Genomic DNA, 19,977 nt, shown 5'->3' with positions numbered 1-19,977 from the left:
ATAGAGTTTTTTCACTAAGTAATACTTTTCGAGTTATTTGCGAGTGAATATGTTCATTTTTAACAAAAAAAAACATGTTTTTGGACGGTTTTTCGCAGATAACTCAAACAGTAAGTAATCTAGGGAAAAAATATTCTTAGCAAAAATATAGCTTATAAAAAATTGAAAAAAATGGTGTATGCGTGAGGTCCGCTGACCCATAGTAGAAGCAGAGTTGTAGCTAATGAAAAGTAGGTTCTTCTTCGTCAAATTCCAAATCGAATATTTCAATGTGAAATAACCAGAAAACAGAGCATTTTTCTGGGAAAGTTCATTACAACTTTTTTAAAGTGTTTAAAAAAAGGTTTATTTTTGTTTAAAAAAAAACTTCTAACAATAAAAAGAAGTGAGTTACGCTCAAAATATTGTTGGTCTCTTTTATTTTTTGGTACAAAAATCGCGAAAATCACCCTCTAATTAGTTTCCCAAATAAAATTAATCGTTACCGCTTCACAAGTTGAAGGGCACTTTAGTGCCCATGAACTTAAAAAAAATTGGGTTTAAAATAAAACATTTTTTTTAATTTGAAAAAAAAAATGGAATTGTTCATGGAGTTAACTTAAAAATTATTAGTAATACCAAAAATCTTAAAGAGTAATCAAATGTATGTACGTTTTGCTTTTCTGAATATTTTTACTGTTTTGTTTTCTTGTTAGACAAAAATTGGTTATGCTATGACTGTTCAAAATTTGCCTAAACTCGTGATTAGTTACTCGTTCAAGCCATTTTAACTACAGCTTTTTCAAAAATAAGCACTTTGAACCGATGAAACTTACAGATCATATAAATAATACATAAGTAAAGATACTTGTGAAGTAGTAATAATAAAATTTATTTGTGATGCTAATTAGGAAGTGATTTTCGAGATTTTTTTACCAAAAAATAAAAGGGACCAACAATATTTTGAGCGCAACCACTGGCGAAGCGTCCATGTCACCATTGTTACCATTGGTAACAGTTAAAAATCTTGCAATAATTATTTTATGACTGTTATGAAATAATTCCATTTATATTTTTTACCAACAGAAATATTTGTTAAAATAGTACCTAATTCAGTAAATAGCCAACTAGACGCACGAAAATATTGGCGAGATATGTGAATCCATTGCACGTTATTATATGCCGTTACCAATACTGGCAGTGGTAATGCAGGACAAACCTCGCTATCGCTCGGGACTACCTCGTTTCTGAAAATTTTGAAGGAGCGACGGCTCTGTTAGAGACAGCGCGGGCACGCTGTGTATATCAGTATTGTCACCATTTTGAGGATTGGTAACATTAGTTTAGTACCTATTACAGATTACGTAATTGATCAACTACTTGAAAAGTTATTCTCCTTGTATATTTTTTTTATATATAATTTTGAAGAAAAAAAAAATGATATTATTGTAGGTTTTCTTTAAAGACGATCGTAATTAAAGTCCGTTTGATGTTTAATAGTTTTAATTAATAAAATAGATAACTAAATTATTGTTACTATTAAATTATCGAAATATAAAAGTACTTGTGTAATTGCGACCAAAAATCTTACGCGTTCTTATTCTTACAAAAGGGAAATGTATTTATAGATAATTTGCGTCTAATCAATTTAATTCCCGTCTAAGTATTATCCCTAAGAAATGCGTCTGTCTGCCGCTGAGATGTTATATCGACTGAATGTATTCCTTCCCACACAACCAAAATTCTCTTATTTACTGCTAATCTTCCCCATTTTATGGTTTAATTCGCTTTCGTGGGAACTAACCTATTAGTAATAAAAATTAGGTCAAAGGGCTCTACTTTGTTATTTTTATGTCTTAAAAATAAACAGAAACTGCTCACTTAAACTACCCCTCGATTAGATACGCCCACCCATCTGTGCATTTTACAGCCTCGCCGACAACCGCTAGTTTCGTGTTTGTAAATACGAATAATTAAAGAAATATTATATACAGGGTATCTTAAAAATTAAGATAAAATATTTACAATCCTACATTCGGCCATCCTGTTCGGATTCGACCCGAATTCCGTTTAGTTACCTATCCGCGACTTCATGTACTCTGCACACGTTGAAGTGCTTTGAAGTCCTCCATGGTATCCAGATTTCTTTACCTCGTAACTGTCATTTGGATTCACTTGTACTACCACGTACGGTCCTAAATATTTCTTTTGCAGTTTGAGTCCTCCACCAAACTGTGTTCTCTTGATTGCCACTAAGTTCTCCTTTTTGTACATTCTCGGCCTTTTTCTTCGTAGATCATATCTGCGTCTATTTTTCTCTGGAATTTTGATTAACTGACGTCGACTCTCGTTTCTCAGCATCTCTCTATCTTCATCAAATTGTTTAATTATCTCCTGTTCTATGATCTCCTTCATCCTCAGATCTTCTTTGTTCTTCATCTTCGTTCCGAACAGTACTTCAAACGGCGTCGACTTTATGCTTCTTTGTTCGCAATAGTCTTCGAATTCCTTCGCCGTAAATGCGGTACCTCTGTCAGATATTTTACGGAGCGGATTTCCGAAATCCTTTTGATGTCTCTTCATGCATTCTATAACTTCATTTTTGCTTCCAAGTATACATTTAACGCAATTCCCTATACAGTGCTCGATTTTTTCTCTAAGATTTGGAATGTAATATTCTCTTCGAATTAAATCTTGTGTTTTTGTTACAGCAAAATGTTCTACCTCCTGTAAGCTTCTAATTTCCAGACACAAGACCAAAGTGTCTTGACTATTTTTAAAATATTGGAACAAACACACCTGATTTCTCCTTGGTAATACTGCTTGCTATGATTGCGTCTCGTCGTCGTCGTCTTCACTGCCCACACAGCCGTCTTTTTTGCCTAACAGCGTCGTCTACACTGTACTAGCCTGCTACTCCACCAACACAACCATTCACCAACAGTTTACAAAGTCCGGAAGTCACCAATAGTTTAAAAAAGTCCGAAAATCACCAACAGTTTCCACGTTTCCCGAACAGTCATAAACAGTTTCCAAAAATTACGTCACGTCAATTGAGCCGATTTTTTAATTACACTTCACTTTACGGTATTTCGCGAACTTTACGACGAAATTGTCTTTCTTAGATCCGCGGTTTAGCCCCCAAAATGTAGGTTTTCTTTAAAGACGATCGTAATTAAAGTCCGTTTGATGTTTAATAGTTTTAATTAATAAAATAGATAACTAAATTATTGTTACTATTAAATTATCGAAATATAAAAGTACTTGTGTAATTGCGACCAAAAATCTTACGCGTTCTTATTCTTACAAAAGGGAAATGTATTTATAGATAATTTGCGTCTAATCAATTTAATTCCCGTCTAAGTATTATCCCTAAGAAATGCGTCTGTCGACTGAATGTATTCCTTCCCACACAACCAAAATTCTCTTATTTACTGCTAATCTTCCCCATTTCATGGTTTAATTCGCTTTCGTGGGAACTAACCTATTAGTAATAAAAATTGGGTCAAAGGGCTCTACTTTGTTATTTTTATGTCTTAAAAATAAACAGAAACTGCTCACTTAAACTACCCCTCGATTAGATACGCCCACCCATCTGTGCATTTTACAGCCTCGCCGACAACCGCTCGTTTCGTGTTTGTAAATACGAATAATTAAAGAAATATTATATACAGGGTATCTTAAAAATTAAGATAAAATATTTACAATCCTACATTATTGAAAGTGGAAGAATTAAAATATGAATAAAAAATAGTTTTCAAAATCTATGCTTTTTCCTACTTGTTCATTTTTTATGTTAATTTTATGGTAGAATAATATGTTTAGTTTGTTTATTATTTATTGTTATACCTGTTACATATACATAATTACATACATATAATTTGGGAATAGTGATTTGTTTAATTTTATCCCACAGAATTGAAAACAAAAACTTATATTTGGGAGGTTCAAAATAATTTTTTTTAAATAAATTTTTTTCACATCAGGTTTGGTAACACTTTAGAAAAAGTCACGCGTCGCCACTGAGCGCAACTCACTTAGTTTTAATGTTACAAGTTTTTTTAAAAAACAAAAATAAACATTTTTTTAAACACTTTAAAAAAGTTGAAATGAATTTTCCCCGAAAAGTGCTTCGTTTTTGGGTTATTTCACAGTGAAATATTCAATTTGGAATTTGATGAAGAAGAACCTACTATTCATTAGCTACAACTCTGCTTCTATATACTGGGTCTACATACCTCAAGCATACACCATTTTTTCAGTTTTTTATAAGCTATATTTTTGCTAACAATATTTTTTTCGCTGAAATATTTACTTTTTGAGTTATCTCCGAAAACCCGTCCAAAAACATGTTTTTTCTGTTAAAAATGAACATATTACCTTGCAAATAACTCGAAAAGTATTGACTTAAGAAAAAAGAATGTGTGTGTACTTTGTACGCACGTAAGAAGATATTATTCTATTATATAATAGGTAATTTAAACGAAGTAAATATACTTAACATGTTATTTGTATTTTATTTAAAAATCAAACTAACTTTCTTATCTACCACTTTCAAAAATTTTTTATTAAAACAATTAAAAATAAAAAAAATATATGAATCGCCCGCGTCATTCCAATATCAGAGCTAACGCATTACCCACTACTCCAGCGAGGTCCTAGGAATTGAGATGTAAGTTTCGGATATATAATTACACAACACGGCGACATATAGTGTAAAAATGTTATGCTTACATAATATTTTATTATTTTACTACAGAGAAACACAAATCCAAAAACACAAGAATTATAATAAATAATACATTTCCTAAAAACACTAATATATTCTTTTAATGACTTATTTGCACGGTTACAGATACATACATACCTATCTTGAAAGATTAGCAATGAACTACATACTGTCACAACTACATACTGTCAGTGTGCGCAGGCGCGCAGATTTATGTACAATTTTACCCTCAATCGATTCGCCGCTAAAGAAGAATATCTTCAAAAAATATGAATTGCCCAGGATTTGAACCCGCGTCATTCCAATCTCAGAGCTAACGCATTACCAACTACTCCAGCGAGGTCCTTGTAATTGACATGTAAGTTTCGGATACAATTACACAACACGGCGACATATAGTGTAAAAATGTTATGCTTACATAATATTTTATTATTTTACTACAGAGAAACACAAATCCAAAAACACAAGACTTATAATAAATAATACATTTCCTAAAAACACTAATATATTCTTTTAATGACTTATTTGCACGGTTACATGCAGATACATACATACCTATCTTGAAAGATTAGCAATGAACTACATACTGTCTGTGTACATACTGTCTGCGCAGGCGCACAGATTTATTTACAATTTTACCCTCAATCGAGTCGCGCCTAAATAAGAATATCTTCAAAAACTCTATAGAACAAAAGTTGCTTAGAATTAGTCATTTTATTCAATCCCGGACTTATTTTAAATGTATATTTTTCACCTTCGAGAGGGGGGGTTTTCCCCTCCATTTATGCATCTCGGGCAGCCAATTTTAAGTTAGAATTTTTAAATTTTGTCATGAAATTTGGAATGTGAGGTATAGAATAATAAATATCTAATATTTAGAACAACTTTCAATACGGCTTTTCATCGATTGTCATTTGTTTCGAGCTTCTGTCATGTGTGGTATAATCTGTGTATAATATTAATACACACGGAGTATACGACATATGACAGCAGCTCGAAACAAATGACCGTGAATGAAAAGCCGTATTATGTAACTACTTTTTCCGATATCTCTAATGTGAAGCAAAACATCTCAAATTTACCCTGTTTGTGGAGTCGCAGTAGGCTGCGTTTAAAATTTAAATTTCAGCTGAGTATCTTAAAAAATTGTGAACATTCAACCAGTATGACTTTGCAAAACTTCAAATCTGTATTTATTTGGATATCCAAAATCTAGGGCTGTCTTCATCTTAAATGCGAAAAATGATCATTTCCTTTTATAAATAATTTGGTTGTTGCTTGTTGCTAGTATTCGTTGAAGAACGTTATTCAAAATGTTCCTTTTTTTATAAATAACTTTTTTTCATTAATGTTACAATTTGTCCTGGTGTAAATACTACTTCTCTTGACTAACGTACGTTATGAAATATGTTCAAGAGATCTTCTTTTTCTTCTTATGCAATCCACTAATAGATGTTCGCGATTACGTTTGACCATTTTTCGCGATCCCTTGCAGTATATGTATTAGGTCCCCTATGTTTCTTAGTCCTGTCTATTGTATGACATTATCTTCCTGCCTAATCCCCCTCTTCCTTCGATCTTTCCTTCAATTAACACGTTGACGGACAACAACGTCTATAGACGTCGAATTTCCATTAATATAGCTTATAAATTTGACGCAGTGTCCGTCAACGTGTTAAGGTTTGCAGATCTCAAGGTTTGCAGGTTTCAAGAGATCGCTCATGTTGAATTAACTGTCCTATCCTATTGGTATTTTTCCAGTCATTATACCCATCAAAAGTTACAAGAACAATAATTTTCGTAGAAATCAGTTTACAAACGTAACAATAAACACGGCTACATTTAGGGACTGTACACTATTCACTATCACAAAGAATTTTTCCCCATTAGCTTTCATTTTATAAAAAATCGCACTTTGCAAATGTCTAGTTTTATATTAGAAATTATTCAGTTGTGTAACACAGTCACTAATTTTATCAATATATTGATTCGGTCGATTATTTATAAAATATTGTTGAAATTTCAGATCTAAATGATTTGGCTAATCCCCTATATCGCAAGGAAACGAGTTATTGACATTGTTTTCTATATGACAGGAGTAACCAGGGGGGGGTTGGGGGTTATAACGCCCCTTTTGAATGTACTTTGAGCTCTATACGCTTAACACCATTACTATTTCATACCTCCCAGAGACCATCAAGTAGTTGTAACCCCCCCTTAGCATCATCCTGGTGACACCTCTGGTCTTAACAGTTCATATCGCTGTCCCCTCATCACGTGTTCCACATATTGTACTTTCTTATTTCTATTGTGTTTATTATTTCGTATTTTTTGCCCATTTCTCGCAATACTTCCGTGTTAATTTTCTTCTGTATCCATGCTTTTCTAAGCATCCTCCTGTAACACCACATTTCAAAGGAATGTAGCTTATTTATGTGTTCTTGCTTCAATATCCAGCTTTTAAGTTCATATTGCAGTATCGAAAACACACGTAGCATCTCAAAGCTCTTACGCTCAGTTCTATATGTAAGGCTTTGTTGCAGATAATTGTTTTCATTTTTATAAACGCATTTCTTGCTATTTCTATCCTGGCCCTTATTTCCTTGTTTGATAAGTATTGTCTGAAATCCAGGTTCCTAGGTATTTGTATTTACAACCCTTTCTATCGGTACATTTCGCAAAAGTATGTATATTTGCCGTTGTATATTTGTATAATATATACCAGCGCTTTAGTGATCCCATAGTAAATCATGAGAAGAAACCTCTCATATTAAGTATTTAGTCTTACATTTACGTTACTCGCAAAATTAATTAAATATTGGTAGTATCATTTTAAAATAATCTACTTTAAAATGAAGAAAATATGTCTTAATTGTCAATATGAATGAGTCAGATAAAATTAAATTATTATATTTTTTTACCAAGAAAAAAAAACAAAATGTGTTTAATTTATTAATGTTTTGTATTTTGAGAACGATTTCCGAAGTGGTAATCGAAAAGTCAAATAAACTTATTTTAACGTAAAATTATTGCTTATTCGAAACAACATAGTAAATTGCATTAAGAGAGTGGGCGCAAAATTTTTCGGGCCAACGCTTTTTAAATGCATTAATTTTTTTCGAATTCTGAGAAAACTAATAAGTATATTTTATATTTTCGAAAAATTTAAAGACAACGAAAGACTACATTATTACCGATTGCCGGAAGTCCCTGAAACCTTCTATGTTTATTTAAATAAATTACAGGGGTGAAAAAGAACAGAAAATTGAGTATGATTTTTAATTTCAAATATCTTATTCAAAAAAAACTTTTTGTTCATTCTAAAGGCAGAAACGCATTAGAGGGTCGCGAACCGCGGCTCGTCGCGTACAAGACAGTGGAAGACTTGAGATTCTCATTAAAAATTGAATCAAGTCCTCGTCGCGTCTGAAAAAAAGTTGATTAATAGCAAGCTAAAAATTTGTTAATAGCTTAAGGGTGTCTAGTCGGATAAACATTAATATATGGGAACACTGGAACAGGGGCAGATTTAATTGTGAAACAGGTTAAAAATTTGGAACGGTCAGACCACGAAAACGGCACATGTATTTTGTCCGACAGAACAGACTTAAACTCTCCGAACAGAGATTAAACTCTCATGCAAAAATCAGACTGCTATTTATCACCAAATGCGCGTTTTAATGAGTGGAACATGTAGAATATGTCAAACCACAGGAATTGTGACAGGTGATAAGTTGCAGTCTGATTTTTGCATGAGAGTTTAATCTCTGTTCGGAGAGTTCAAGTCTGTTCTGTCGGACAAAATAAATGTGCCGTTTTCGTGGTCTGATCATTCCAAATTTTTAACCTATTCCACAATTAAAACTACCCCTGTTCCAGTGTTCCCTTATATCAAAGTTTATCCGACTAGACACCTTTAAGCTATTAACAAATTTTCAGCTTGCTATTAATCAACTTTTTTTTTCATACGCGGGATCCAGACCTATTTGACCGGTTGTATCTCAGGAACCATTCATCACAATTAAACGTTTTTTCTTTTAGAAGAAGCGCCCTGCCGCTTTTTTTCAGTACCGTTTTCATGATTTAATTTAATCGAATATTTCCCGAGATATTCTAATTCTTTATAAGCCAAGAAATTGTTTATAATTTTAAAATATTCCTGAGGCCGCTTAGATAGTCCAATTTCAATTCTATAAAGTACATTAGATAGATACAGTATCTTTTTATACAAAAATCATAGTTATTCTTATGTATCATAATTATTGTGGTTATTATAGCGACCGTAAATTTTTAATTATGTAGTACTTCAATTGTTGCTAAACTGTTCATTCAATTTTCATCGGCTTCTGGAATTATTATCTATACGAAAAGGGCTTTTATATTACCAAGTTATTTAATTATTGATAAACAATTACTTATCTAAAATTTTAGTTGAAAATTAAAGATGTTGGAAAAACCCGCATTTTCCGGGGAAAATTTTCGTCGAAGTAAATCGGGAAAAACACGTCTCTATGCAGAATTGAATTTTTATTTGGGCGTTTTTGGTGTAAAGTTAAAATCTTTGGAGTTATAGAGCAAAAATTGAGAAAAACTCGATTTTCGGGCGCTATTTTGTTTATAAAAAAGTAGCACACTATCTGCGGACTTTGCATACATATATTATTAATATATACAATCATAAGATTCGATTTCAGCAATAAAAGTACTGGTAAATAACTTTTCCTTGTATTTCCGCGACTTCCAAATGCGTTCATGAAGATTAAAAACAACGTAAAGAATGTGAGCTAGATAGTCCGCGATGACTCGAGTCACTTCTGCGACTCTCTAATGCGTATCTGTCGTAAGTGACTTTCGGCCGTCGGCAATAATGTAATCTTTCATTCTACATTAAATTTTTCAAAAATATTTATTAGTTTTTTCAGGATTCGAAAAAACTGAATGTATTTAAAAAGCATTAACCCGAAATTTTGCGCCTACCCTCTTAAGATGCCGCAAGGAAATAACTTCGAAACAATACTTATAAAAAGCTGATATCCTGTGTGTCTTTTCAAATGCATTACCTGCGTAAATTGATTAAAAGAAATATCACATGTAAAGCTCTTCAGTGTGATATCTCATATTGGATTTCAAATTCCTTGCATCAATAAACTGTATTACACTAATTTCACATCTGTGAGGTTTTCTCCAAAGTGAGTCATCATGTGTGATTTCAAACTAGTGGCATGAGTAACCTGTTTCAAACAAATATGACACTTGTAAGGCTTTTCTCCAGTATGAGTCATCATGTGTGATTTCAAATGACCGGTTTGAGTAAACTGTTTGAGACAAATGTCACACTTATAGGCCTTTTCTCCAGTGTGGGTCATCATGTGTGATTTCAAAGGACCGACTTGGGTAAACTGCTTAAAACAAATTTTACACTTGTAAGGCTTTTATCCAGTGTGATTCATAATGTGTGATTTCAAACTTTGGGCATGAGTAAACTGCTTAAAACAAATCTCGCACTTGTAAGGCTTTTCTCGAGTGTGAGTCATCATATGTGATTTCCAATGACCGGTTTGAGTAAACTGTTTGAGACAAATGTCACACTTATATGCCTTTTCTCCAGTGTGGGTCATCATGTGTGATTTCAAAGAACCGACTTGAGTGAATTGCTTAAAACAAATTTTACACTTGAAAGGCTTTTCTCCAGTGTGAGTCATCATGTGTGATTTCAAATGACCGGTTTGACTAAACTGTTTGAGACAAATGTCACACTTATATGCCTTTTCTCCAGTGTGGGTCATCATGTGTGATTTCAAAGAACCGACTTGAGTGAATTGCTTAAAACAAATTTTACACTTGAAAGGCTTTTCTCCAGTGTGAGTCATCATGTGTGATTTCAAATGACCGGTTTGACTAAACTGTTTGAGACAAATGTCACACTTTAGGCCTTTTCTCCAGTGTGTGTTCTCAAATGTGTTTTCAAATTACTTGCCTGAGTAAAGTGTTTCAAACAAATATCACACTTATAAGGCTTTTCTCCAGTGTGAGTCATCATATGTAATTTCAAATTACCGGTTTGAGTAAACTGTTTGAGACAAATATCACACTTATAGGCCTTTTCTCCAGTATGGGTCATCATGTGTGATTTCAAAGGAGCGACTTGAGTGAACTGCTTAAAACAAATTTTACACTTGTAAGACTTCTCTCCAGTGTGAGTCATCATGTGTGATTTCAAATGACCAGCCTGAGTAAACTGCTTAAAACAAATTTTGCACTTATAAGGCTTTTCTCCAGTGTGAGTCATCATGTGTGATTTCAGAGCACTTTGTGCAGTAAACTGTTTCAAACAAGTATCACACTTATAAGGCTTTTCTCCAGTGTGAGTCATCATATGTGATTTCAAACTACTGGCGTGAGTAAACTGCTTAAGACAAATCTCGCACTTGTAAGGCTTTTCTCCAGTGTGAGTCATCATATGTGATTTCAATTGACCGGCTTGAGCAAACTGCTTAAAACAAATTTCACATTTGTAAGACTTCTCTCCAGTGTGAGTCATCATGTGTGATTTCAAATGACCAGCCTGAGTAAACTGCTTAAAACAAATTTTGCACTTATAAGGCTTTTCTCCAGTGTGAGTCACCATATGTGATTTCAGAGCACTTTGTGCAGTAAACTGTTTCAAACAAGTATCACACTTATAAGGCTTTTCTCCAGTGTGAGTCATCATATGTGATTTCAAACTACTGGCGTGAGGCGAAGAGGTGATTTCAAACTTGAGGCGAAGGAAAATATGTATATGTAAGGAGAGAAAAAAAGCAAACATTTTCATTTAATAACTTTAATGAAATTTTATATTTAGTATGCGATAAACAGCAAATTGTTAAAAACAAATTTCATACTTATAAGCTATTTATTATTTTTGTTGGGAATAAGTCACAATTTTACTTTAAAATTAAGTTTATTTGACGTTACGATTTCCACTTCGGAAGCTATTGCAGTATTCGACCGCTGTCGCATTTCGCGGTGTGCAAGTACTTGGAAGGGAAACGAGAAACGACCGTGCGCGAGCCGCGGAGAAATATTGCAACTATCGTAAATAATTCATATTGTCAATTGAAATTGTCAAATTGACGTATATTTCATACCTTCTGTCATTGAAGCAGAAAAATTATATATTGCTCCACAATATTGATATGATATGCAATTATTATATAAAGGTAAATTTAATTAATTGTATTTTGCTTGCAGTACTGCATTTTAATAACTAATTTTATTTACTACATACGATTGTTTATGTTTGCATAACATAACCTGCATCTTATTTTTTCTTATTATTTTTTTGGACTATGGCTTTGACAATTATCCAGCAACCAGGACTAATATAATTGGCCAATATAATTAAAAGTGCGAATAAAAGTACAGAGCGTAGAAATAGAGGTCGCTTTGCCGAACTTGCATGGTCCCATATCAGTTTTATCCCATAACAGTTTTTATTTTGACAAATAGGTGAGACTGAAATGGTATCGAAATTTTGACATGTATTTATTTATTTTTAGTAAAAAATATAATATACATTTCAAACAAAATAACATACAACAATTAAATAAAAACATGAAAGAAATTAAAAATAATCAGTTATTTGGATTGTTTGTTGAAACAATATAAACAAAGGTGTGGTTGACCTTCACAAGTTTCACAGTAAGTTTTGTACTTATACTCGTAATTAGTAAACAACAGAACATAAAACCGTCTATATTATGTAAATAATACCAAACTTGAGCAAGTTAATAAAATCGTATACCTTGGACAGCAATCAAATTGTAACAGAGAAAGTCACGGCGAAATTAAATCTAGGTTAGAACACGCCAGAGCCGTTTTTAGAAGGATGTCCAAGGTGTTATGTAACAGAGACCTAAAATTGGCATTGAGGATCCGCGTATTTTGCTGCTACGTGCTCTCAGTCCTACTTTATGGTGTCGAAATGTAGTGCTATAGAAGAGCACTCCACAATAATAGAATATCTCAGCAGGACTGCCGAGATTATAAAAAGGATCACGCAGAGAAAGCTGGAGTATTTCGGACATGTAATGAGAGGTCCCAAAGAGATTGTTGTTGTGTTGATAAAAGTATGCTATTCAGGGTGGCAGTGAATAAAATTAAAATAGCTATGATGGTAACCAACGTTCTGAAAGGACATGGTACATGAAGAAGAAGAAGTCCCAATATAGTGCGTTTCCTTGTCAAGAAAAATTTTAGAGGCTTGTATAGTACATACCTAGTTATCAACTACTATCATACGTCCTAAATTCAAAAAAGGCGCTCTGATAGGTTAATCACTACATTTGTTGGTCCAGAATAAGAAGCGTTACCTTGAGTTGACTGTGACTGTCTTACTAACTATCAAACCTCTAGGTACTGATGGAATATTAGTCAATGCAACCACTCAGCGCAATAATACATGCCAGAAGCGGTCGTTCAGTTTATGATGAGACTTGAATCAATGAGAATCACTAATAGGGCTTTTCATCGATTGTCATTTGTTTCGAGCTTCTGTCATGTGTCACATAATATTAATATATCTACGTCATACGTCTTTGGTTTGTATCATTGGTAGATGCCCATAACGTATGACGTAGATAAATATATTAATATTATGCGACACATGACAGAAGCTCCAAACAAATGACAGAATGAAAAGCCTATAATCGAAGTATTTCAATTGGTTGCCAGATGCACTTTTTTCAACTTGGCACAATAGACTTTTTTAAATATTCTTTTGTGGCAGTCAACCTGTTAATAAATTACATTAAACAAACGCACTACTGTAGTGTGTCCTTTTCAAACGTGATTTCAAATTTACGTAAATTGATTAACAGAAATATCACACTTGTAAGGCTTTTCCCTACTCCCAGTGTGTGTTCTCAAATTTCTTGCATCAATATAATTATTTGGTCCATAAACAAAATAAACAGTGTTAAGCATGTGCTCCGCCTTGTCTTAGTCCTCCTGTTGTGTCCTGTAAAAGTGTTTGATCAATTGTTACTAATCACCGAGTTCATATTCTGGCTATATATTTTCTGGATGATTCGTATCATTTTATGTCCTACACCTTTCTCTCTTAGCACTTTCCACACTCTCTGTCTGGGTACTTTGTCGAAATCCTTTTCTAGGTCTAATAAGGCTAAGTATATGTTATTTTTCTCTTGAAGCGCTTTTTCGCTTATTTGTTTTAGCGTGAATATAATATGATCTTGTATGCTCCTTCCGCTTTGTGACTCGTCTAGTGTCTCTTCCGCGATTATTCTTATTCGTTTGTCTATAACATCTATAACAATCGTTTATCGTTGAAATAAAATAATAAACGATATTTTAAATCTAAGACTCTTTGTCAAAAGAAACTGCTTTCTGGTTGCATCCTGAATCTCCGGCTTAACCGGCTTTAACAATTTATAACCACGGAGACGACAAATGTAGAAGAAAGCAGAAAGGACAACGGTCACGTATCTACTCTCTTTTCGTCTAGGAAAAGAGCCGAAAGACAGTTTCAACTATTCAAAAATCTGAGTAAATAGGAACAAGGATGGAACATTGGTTTAGAGTTGTGACTGCATAGCTTCACCGATGACGCCTGAGAGGCAGAAATAGCTATCTGGAGATAGTGGTCCAACTCTGAATCAAATAAAAACAAAAACTGCCTTTCCCCCTTATAGACTAAGAGCCGCTATAGGTGAAATTTCTTAATCATTTTAGGCACGATGGGACCCTATAACTTAAATAGTAGAACCTAAAAGAAAACGTTTGAGCACTGTGCCGTCACTTTTCAGTGGCACATGCGTCTACAGTGGCGCATCAAACTTTCCGCTTATGGACGGGATACATAAATTAAAAAATACCCTCCCTCATCACCAGAATTTAATTTTTTTCATTTTTTTTACTTCTATGTGATTAAGACATAAGATTCATCGTAATTTTAACCCACCACCCCCTTCTCCCTGCCTCCACCATCAAAAACTTTAAATTACGCTGAATCCTATGTGTTAATCACATAGAACTTAACAAAATAAAAAAAAATTAATTCTGTTAGTAAGGGAGGGTAACTTTTAATTTATTTATCCCGTCCATAAGTGGAAAGTTTGATGCGCCACTGTCGACGCATGTGCCACTGAAAAGTGACGGCACAGTGTTCAAACGTTTTCTTTTAGGTTCTACTATTTAAGTTATAGGGTCCCATCGTGCCTAAAATGATTAAGAAATTTCACCTATAGCGGCTCTTAGTCTATTATTCATCTTTAAGGCTGTATGACACTATACATTTTCTTGTATCATTTCTAATATCGTTTCTGATATGTCAAAAAAATGCATAGTGTCATACACAGATACAAGAATTTGTGTCGGGCACAGATTCTTGTACAAGAACTGCGCCAATTTCTGCGCAAAGAGCAAAAACGTAAAACCTGCTGGTAAAACATCTAAAATGTCATAATTACTTACTCATAATGGCGGCTGAAATGAAAATGGGATAATGTATTGATGAATTTATTTGTGTTTTTGTAGGTATTATTTATAAATCTTTTATTGATACTTAATATACCGTTTGGTATGGACTACTGTTCTACTAATAACCATATATTTAGCTCCTAAAGTTCAAACTATAAATTTAGGTTTCATGGTGCATCATTTTTTACAAAATACAATAGCTGCTAATTTGGATAAAACTGAAGATAATTCTAATGCAAATATTTTAGCACAAATATGTGCAAAAATGATACAAGAAAATGTATAAAAGAAACGATATTAGAAATGATACAAGAAAATGCATAGTGTCATACAGCCTTTACTCAGATTTTTGAGTACTTAAAACTGTCTTTCGTCTCTTTTCCTAGACGAAAAGGGAGTAGATACGTTACAGTTGTCCTTTCTGCTTTCTTCTATATTCGTCATCTCGGTGCTTATAAATTGTTAAAACCGGAGATTCAGGATGCAACCAGAGAGCAGTTTCTTTTGGCGAAGAGTCTTAGATTTAAAATATTGTTTATTAATTTATTTCAATTATTTGAATTGTTTTATTACAGTAAACTTTGTATCTGAGACTTTTCGTTTTCCTCGTTTTTACGAAAGATGTCGCTGTTTTGCGTTTCAAAGGTGGAATTATTGCATTCGCGGTAGTTTCCCTTAAATAAGGCAGGCTGTAATATTTGATTTAGAGTTGTGACTGCAAAGCTCCACCGATGACGTCTGAGAGGCAGAAATAGCTATATGGAAATGGTGGTCCAAGTTTGAATAAAAAAAACAAAAACTGCATTTCTCCCTTGTTTCACACAAATTTCACATCTGTGGTTTTTCCAGTGTGAGTCATCATGTGTGATTTCAAATGGTCGGTTCGAGTAAGCTGCTTAAAACAGATTTCGCACCTGTAAGGCTTTTCTCCAGTGTGTATTCTCAAATGTGCTTTCAAATTATTTGCCTGAGTAAAGTGCTTCAAACAAATATCACACCTATAAGGCTTTTCTCCAGTGTGAGTCATCATATGTGATTTCAAATGACCGGCTTTAATAAACTGCTTATAACAAATATCACACTTACAAGGCTTTTCTCCAGTATGAGTCATCATGTGTGATTTCAAACTACTGGCTTGACTAACCTGTTTCAAACAAATATGACACTTGTAAGGCTTTTCTCCAGTGTGTGTTGTCAAATGTACATTCAAATTAGTTGCATCAGCAAATTGTTTCAAACAAATTTCACATTTGTAAGGCTTTACTCCAGTGTGTGTTATCACATCTCTTCTCAAATTACTTGCATCAGTAAACTGCTTCAAACAAATATCACACTTGTAAGGTTTTTCTCCTGTGTGAGTCACCATTTATGTGATTTCAGATCCCTAGCTACAATAAACCGTTTCAAACAAATTTCACATTTATGAGGTTTTTCTCCGGTGTGAGTCATCATATGTAATTTCAGAGCACTTGGTGCAGTAAACTGTTTCACACAAATATCACACTTGTAAGGCGTGTCTTCACTGTGTATTCTCAAAAAATGTGCTTTTAAACTACTGGCTTGAGTAAACTGTTTAAGACAAATTTCGCACTGGTAAGGCTTTTCTCCAGTGCGAGTCATCATATGTGATTTCAGGGTACATGCTGCAGTAAATTGTTTTAAACAAATTGCACACTTGTAAGGTCCACTTCCAGTTAGAACTTTCATGTTTTTATTGTTCTAATGTTCTTTCTTGAATGTTACTACCCAAATTTTCTTCTTCATGAGATGAATCTTCAGGTGTTTTCATCATTTTTATTCTGTTCTTATTGCCTGAACAACCTAAAATATAAACCAAATGTACACATTTTGGTATACAGACAAATGTATGCAGAAACTACACTAATCACAAAAAGTATCGCATAATTTTTGGAACAGAAAAAAATCTTTATTTTTTTTTAATTTATAGCAGAGTGTTGTTTGTACATGTACTCGGATGTCTATCGTCTTCTTTAGGTGTCTACAAACCCATAATATTTCAAGTTGAAGCGTGCTTTTGCCGAAAAAAAAACAAAACGTTGTTAAAGAAGAATATGTATTTTGGACAGTTGTGTTCGAGAATTTGATCTGTGCACTATGTCTGCTCCACTTTTCAATGAGGGAGTGTGGTCTTTTACAAAAAATGAGTAATATAACGTCAGAACAAGCAGTCCAAATTGTAGCTTTAATTTGAGATGGACGGTCGCAGCGATATCTATGGGAATCCACCAATCCAGTATTTTAAGTGTTTTAAAGAAGGTATAAATAGAGAAAGTGGAGGATACACAAGAAGACCAGTTCCAAAACTTCCCAGGTTTAGGAACACAGGTTTAGACAAATCTCGCACTTGTAAGGGATTTTTCCAGTGTGAGTTATCATGTGTGACTTCAAAGGACCGGCTTGAGTAAACTGCTTAAAACAAATGTCACACTAATAAGACTTTTCTCCAGTGTGACTCATCATGTGTGATTTCAAACTATTGGCATGAGTAAACTGCTTAAGACAAATATCGCACTTGTAAGGTTTTTCACCAGTGTGAGTCATCATGTGTGATTTCAAATTACTGGCTTGAGTAAACTGCTTAAAACAAATATCACACTTGTAAGACTTTTCTCCAGTGTGAATCATCCTATGCGTTTTGAAATGACCGGCTTGAGTAAACTGCTTAAAACAAATATCACACGTATAAGGCTTTTCTCCAGTGTGAGTCATCACATGTGATTTCAAATTACCGGCTTGAGCAAACTGCTTAAAACAAATTTCACACTTGTAAGACTTTTCTCCACTGTGAATCATCCTATGCGTTATCAAATGACCGGCTTGAGTAAACGGCTTAAAACAAATGTCACACTTATAAGACTTTTCTCCAGTGTGACTCATCATGTGTGATTTCAAACTATTGGCATGAGTAAACTGCTTAAGACAAATATCGCACTTGTAAGGTTTTTCACCAGTGTGAGTCATCATGTGTGACTTCAATATACTGGCACGAGTAAACTGCTTAAAACAAATATCACACTTATAAGGCTTTTCTCCAAAGTGAGTCATCACGTGTGATTTCAAGCTACTGGCACGAGCAAACTGCTTAAGACAAATCTCGCACTTGTAAGTCTTTTCTCCAGTGTGAGTCATCACATGTGATTTCAAATTACCGGCTTGAGTAAACTGCTTAAAACAAATGTCACACTTATAAGACTTTTCTCCAGTGTGCCTCATCATGTGTGATTTCAAACTACTGGCATGAGTAAACTGCTTAAGACAAATCTTGCACTTGTAAGGGTTTTCTCCAGTGTGAGTCATCATGTGTGACTTCAAATTACTGGCATGAGTAAACTGCTTACGACAAATATCACACTTGTAAGGTTTTTCTCCAGTGTGAGTCATCATGTGTGATTTCAAAGAACCTGCTTGAGTAAACCGCTTAAAACAAATATCACACTTATAAGGCTTTTCTCCAGTGTGAGTCAGCACGTGTGGTTTCAAGCTAGTGGCATGAGCAAACTGCTTAAGACAAATCTCGCACTTGTAAGGCTTTTCTCCAGTGTGAGTCATCATATGTGATTTCAAATGACCGGCTTGAGCAAACTGCTTAAAACAAATTTCACACTTGTACGGCTTATGTTCAGTGTGAGTCACCATATGTGATTTCAGAGTATTTTGTGCAGTAAACTGTTTCAAACAAGTATCACACTTATAAGGCATTTCTCCAGTGTGAGTCATATGTGATTTCAGAGTACTTGCTGAAGTAAATTGCTTTAAACAAATTGCACATTTGTAAAGTCCATTTCCAGCTTGAACCTTCATATTTTTACTTAATGTTCTTTCTTCAAAGTATCTACCCAAATCTTCTTCTTCATGTGATGAATGTTCAGGTGTTTTCATCATTTTTATTCTGTTCTTACTGCTTGAACAACCTAAAATATAAACCAAATGTACACATTTTGGTATAGACAAATTTATGCAGAAACTACACTAATCACAAAATGTATCGCATAATTTTTGAAACAGAAAAAAATCTTAAATTTTTTTTAATTTTTAACAGAGTGTTATAACAATGACATGCACTCGGATATCTATCGTCTCCTTTAGGTGTCTACAAACCCATAACATTTCAAGTTGAAGCGTGCTTTTGCCGAAAAAAAAAAACAAACAAAACGTTGTTAAAGAAGAATATTGTATTTTGGACAGTTGTGTTCGAGAATTTGATCTGTGAACTATGTCTGCTTGAGTTTTCAATAAGGAAGTGCGGTCTTTTACAAAAAATGAGTAATATAACGTCAGAACAAGCAGTCCAAATTGTAGCTTTAATTTGAGATGGACGGTCGCAGCGATATCTATGGGAATCCACCAATCCAGTGTTTTAAGTGCTTTAAGAAGGTATAGAGAAGGTGGAGGATAGACAAGAAGACCAGTTACAGGACTTCCCAGGTCACGATCCCAGCAGATGAACGCTATTTACATCTGAAGACTTCGCGTACACATCATATTACAGCTAGACAACTGCAAAATGAGCTTTCCATAGCCCGTGGCTCGTAATGTTCTGTTCGTAAAGTGCCAATTTGGTTATAAACAGATTAAGGAAATTTGGAATCAGAGCCAGGATGGCTGCTACTTCTCTACTGTTAACGAGTGCTTGCACACCATATAACACGTTTAAGTTTTGCACCAGAACATGTCGATTGGGATATTAACGACTGGGCTAATATTCTTTTTATTAATGAGGTCAAGATTTGCACATTGTGAATCTGTCAGTGCAAAGTGTCTGTCGG

General features: G+C 34.0%; 3 protein-coding genes and 1 pseudogene across 3 annotated transcripts in view; all 4 read right to left on the bottom strand.

Annotated features, from left to right (window-relative positions):
- Positions 1-19,977, bottom strand: part of LOC126887273 (zinc finger protein 665-like) — a 175,796-nt gene that overhangs the window by 47,573 nt on the left and 108,246 nt on the right. The window lies entirely within an intron of this gene.
- LOC126887271 (zinc finger protein 235-like) lies at positions 9,576-11,440 on the bottom strand. Its single transcript, XM_050654687.1, has one exon. The coding sequence runs from the start codon at positions 11,418-11,420 to the stop codon at positions 10,635-10,637; it is 786 nt and encodes a 261-aa protein (XP_050510644.1). The 5' UTR covers positions 11,421-11,440; the 3' UTR covers positions 9,576-10,634.
- The window catches only part of LOC126887272 (zinc finger protein 233-like), a 113,020-nt gene continuing 107,949 nt past the window's right edge, over positions 14,907-19,977 (bottom strand). Inside the window, exon 2 of the mRNA XM_050654688.1 lies at positions 14,907-17,011. Within this exon, the coding sequence (XP_050510645.1) occupies positions 16,008-16,556 (549 nt within the window). The 5' untranslated portion in view covers positions 16,557-17,011 and the 3' untranslated portion in view covers positions 14,907-16,007. The remainder of the gene's footprint in view (positions 17,012-19,977) is intronic.
- Positions 17,117-19,977, bottom strand: part of LOC126887264 (zinc finger protein 665-like) — a 44,623-nt pseudogene continuing 41,762 nt past the window's right edge.

This window comes from Diabrotica virgifera, chromosome 6, assembly GCF_917563875.1.
Source record: "Diabrotica virgifera virgifera chromosome 6, PGI_DIABVI_V3a".
Lineage (NCBI taxonomy): Eukaryota > Metazoa > Arthropoda > Insecta > Coleoptera > Chrysomelidae > Diabrotica > Diabrotica virgifera.
This window is presented reverse-complemented; position numbering and strand designations above follow the sequence as displayed.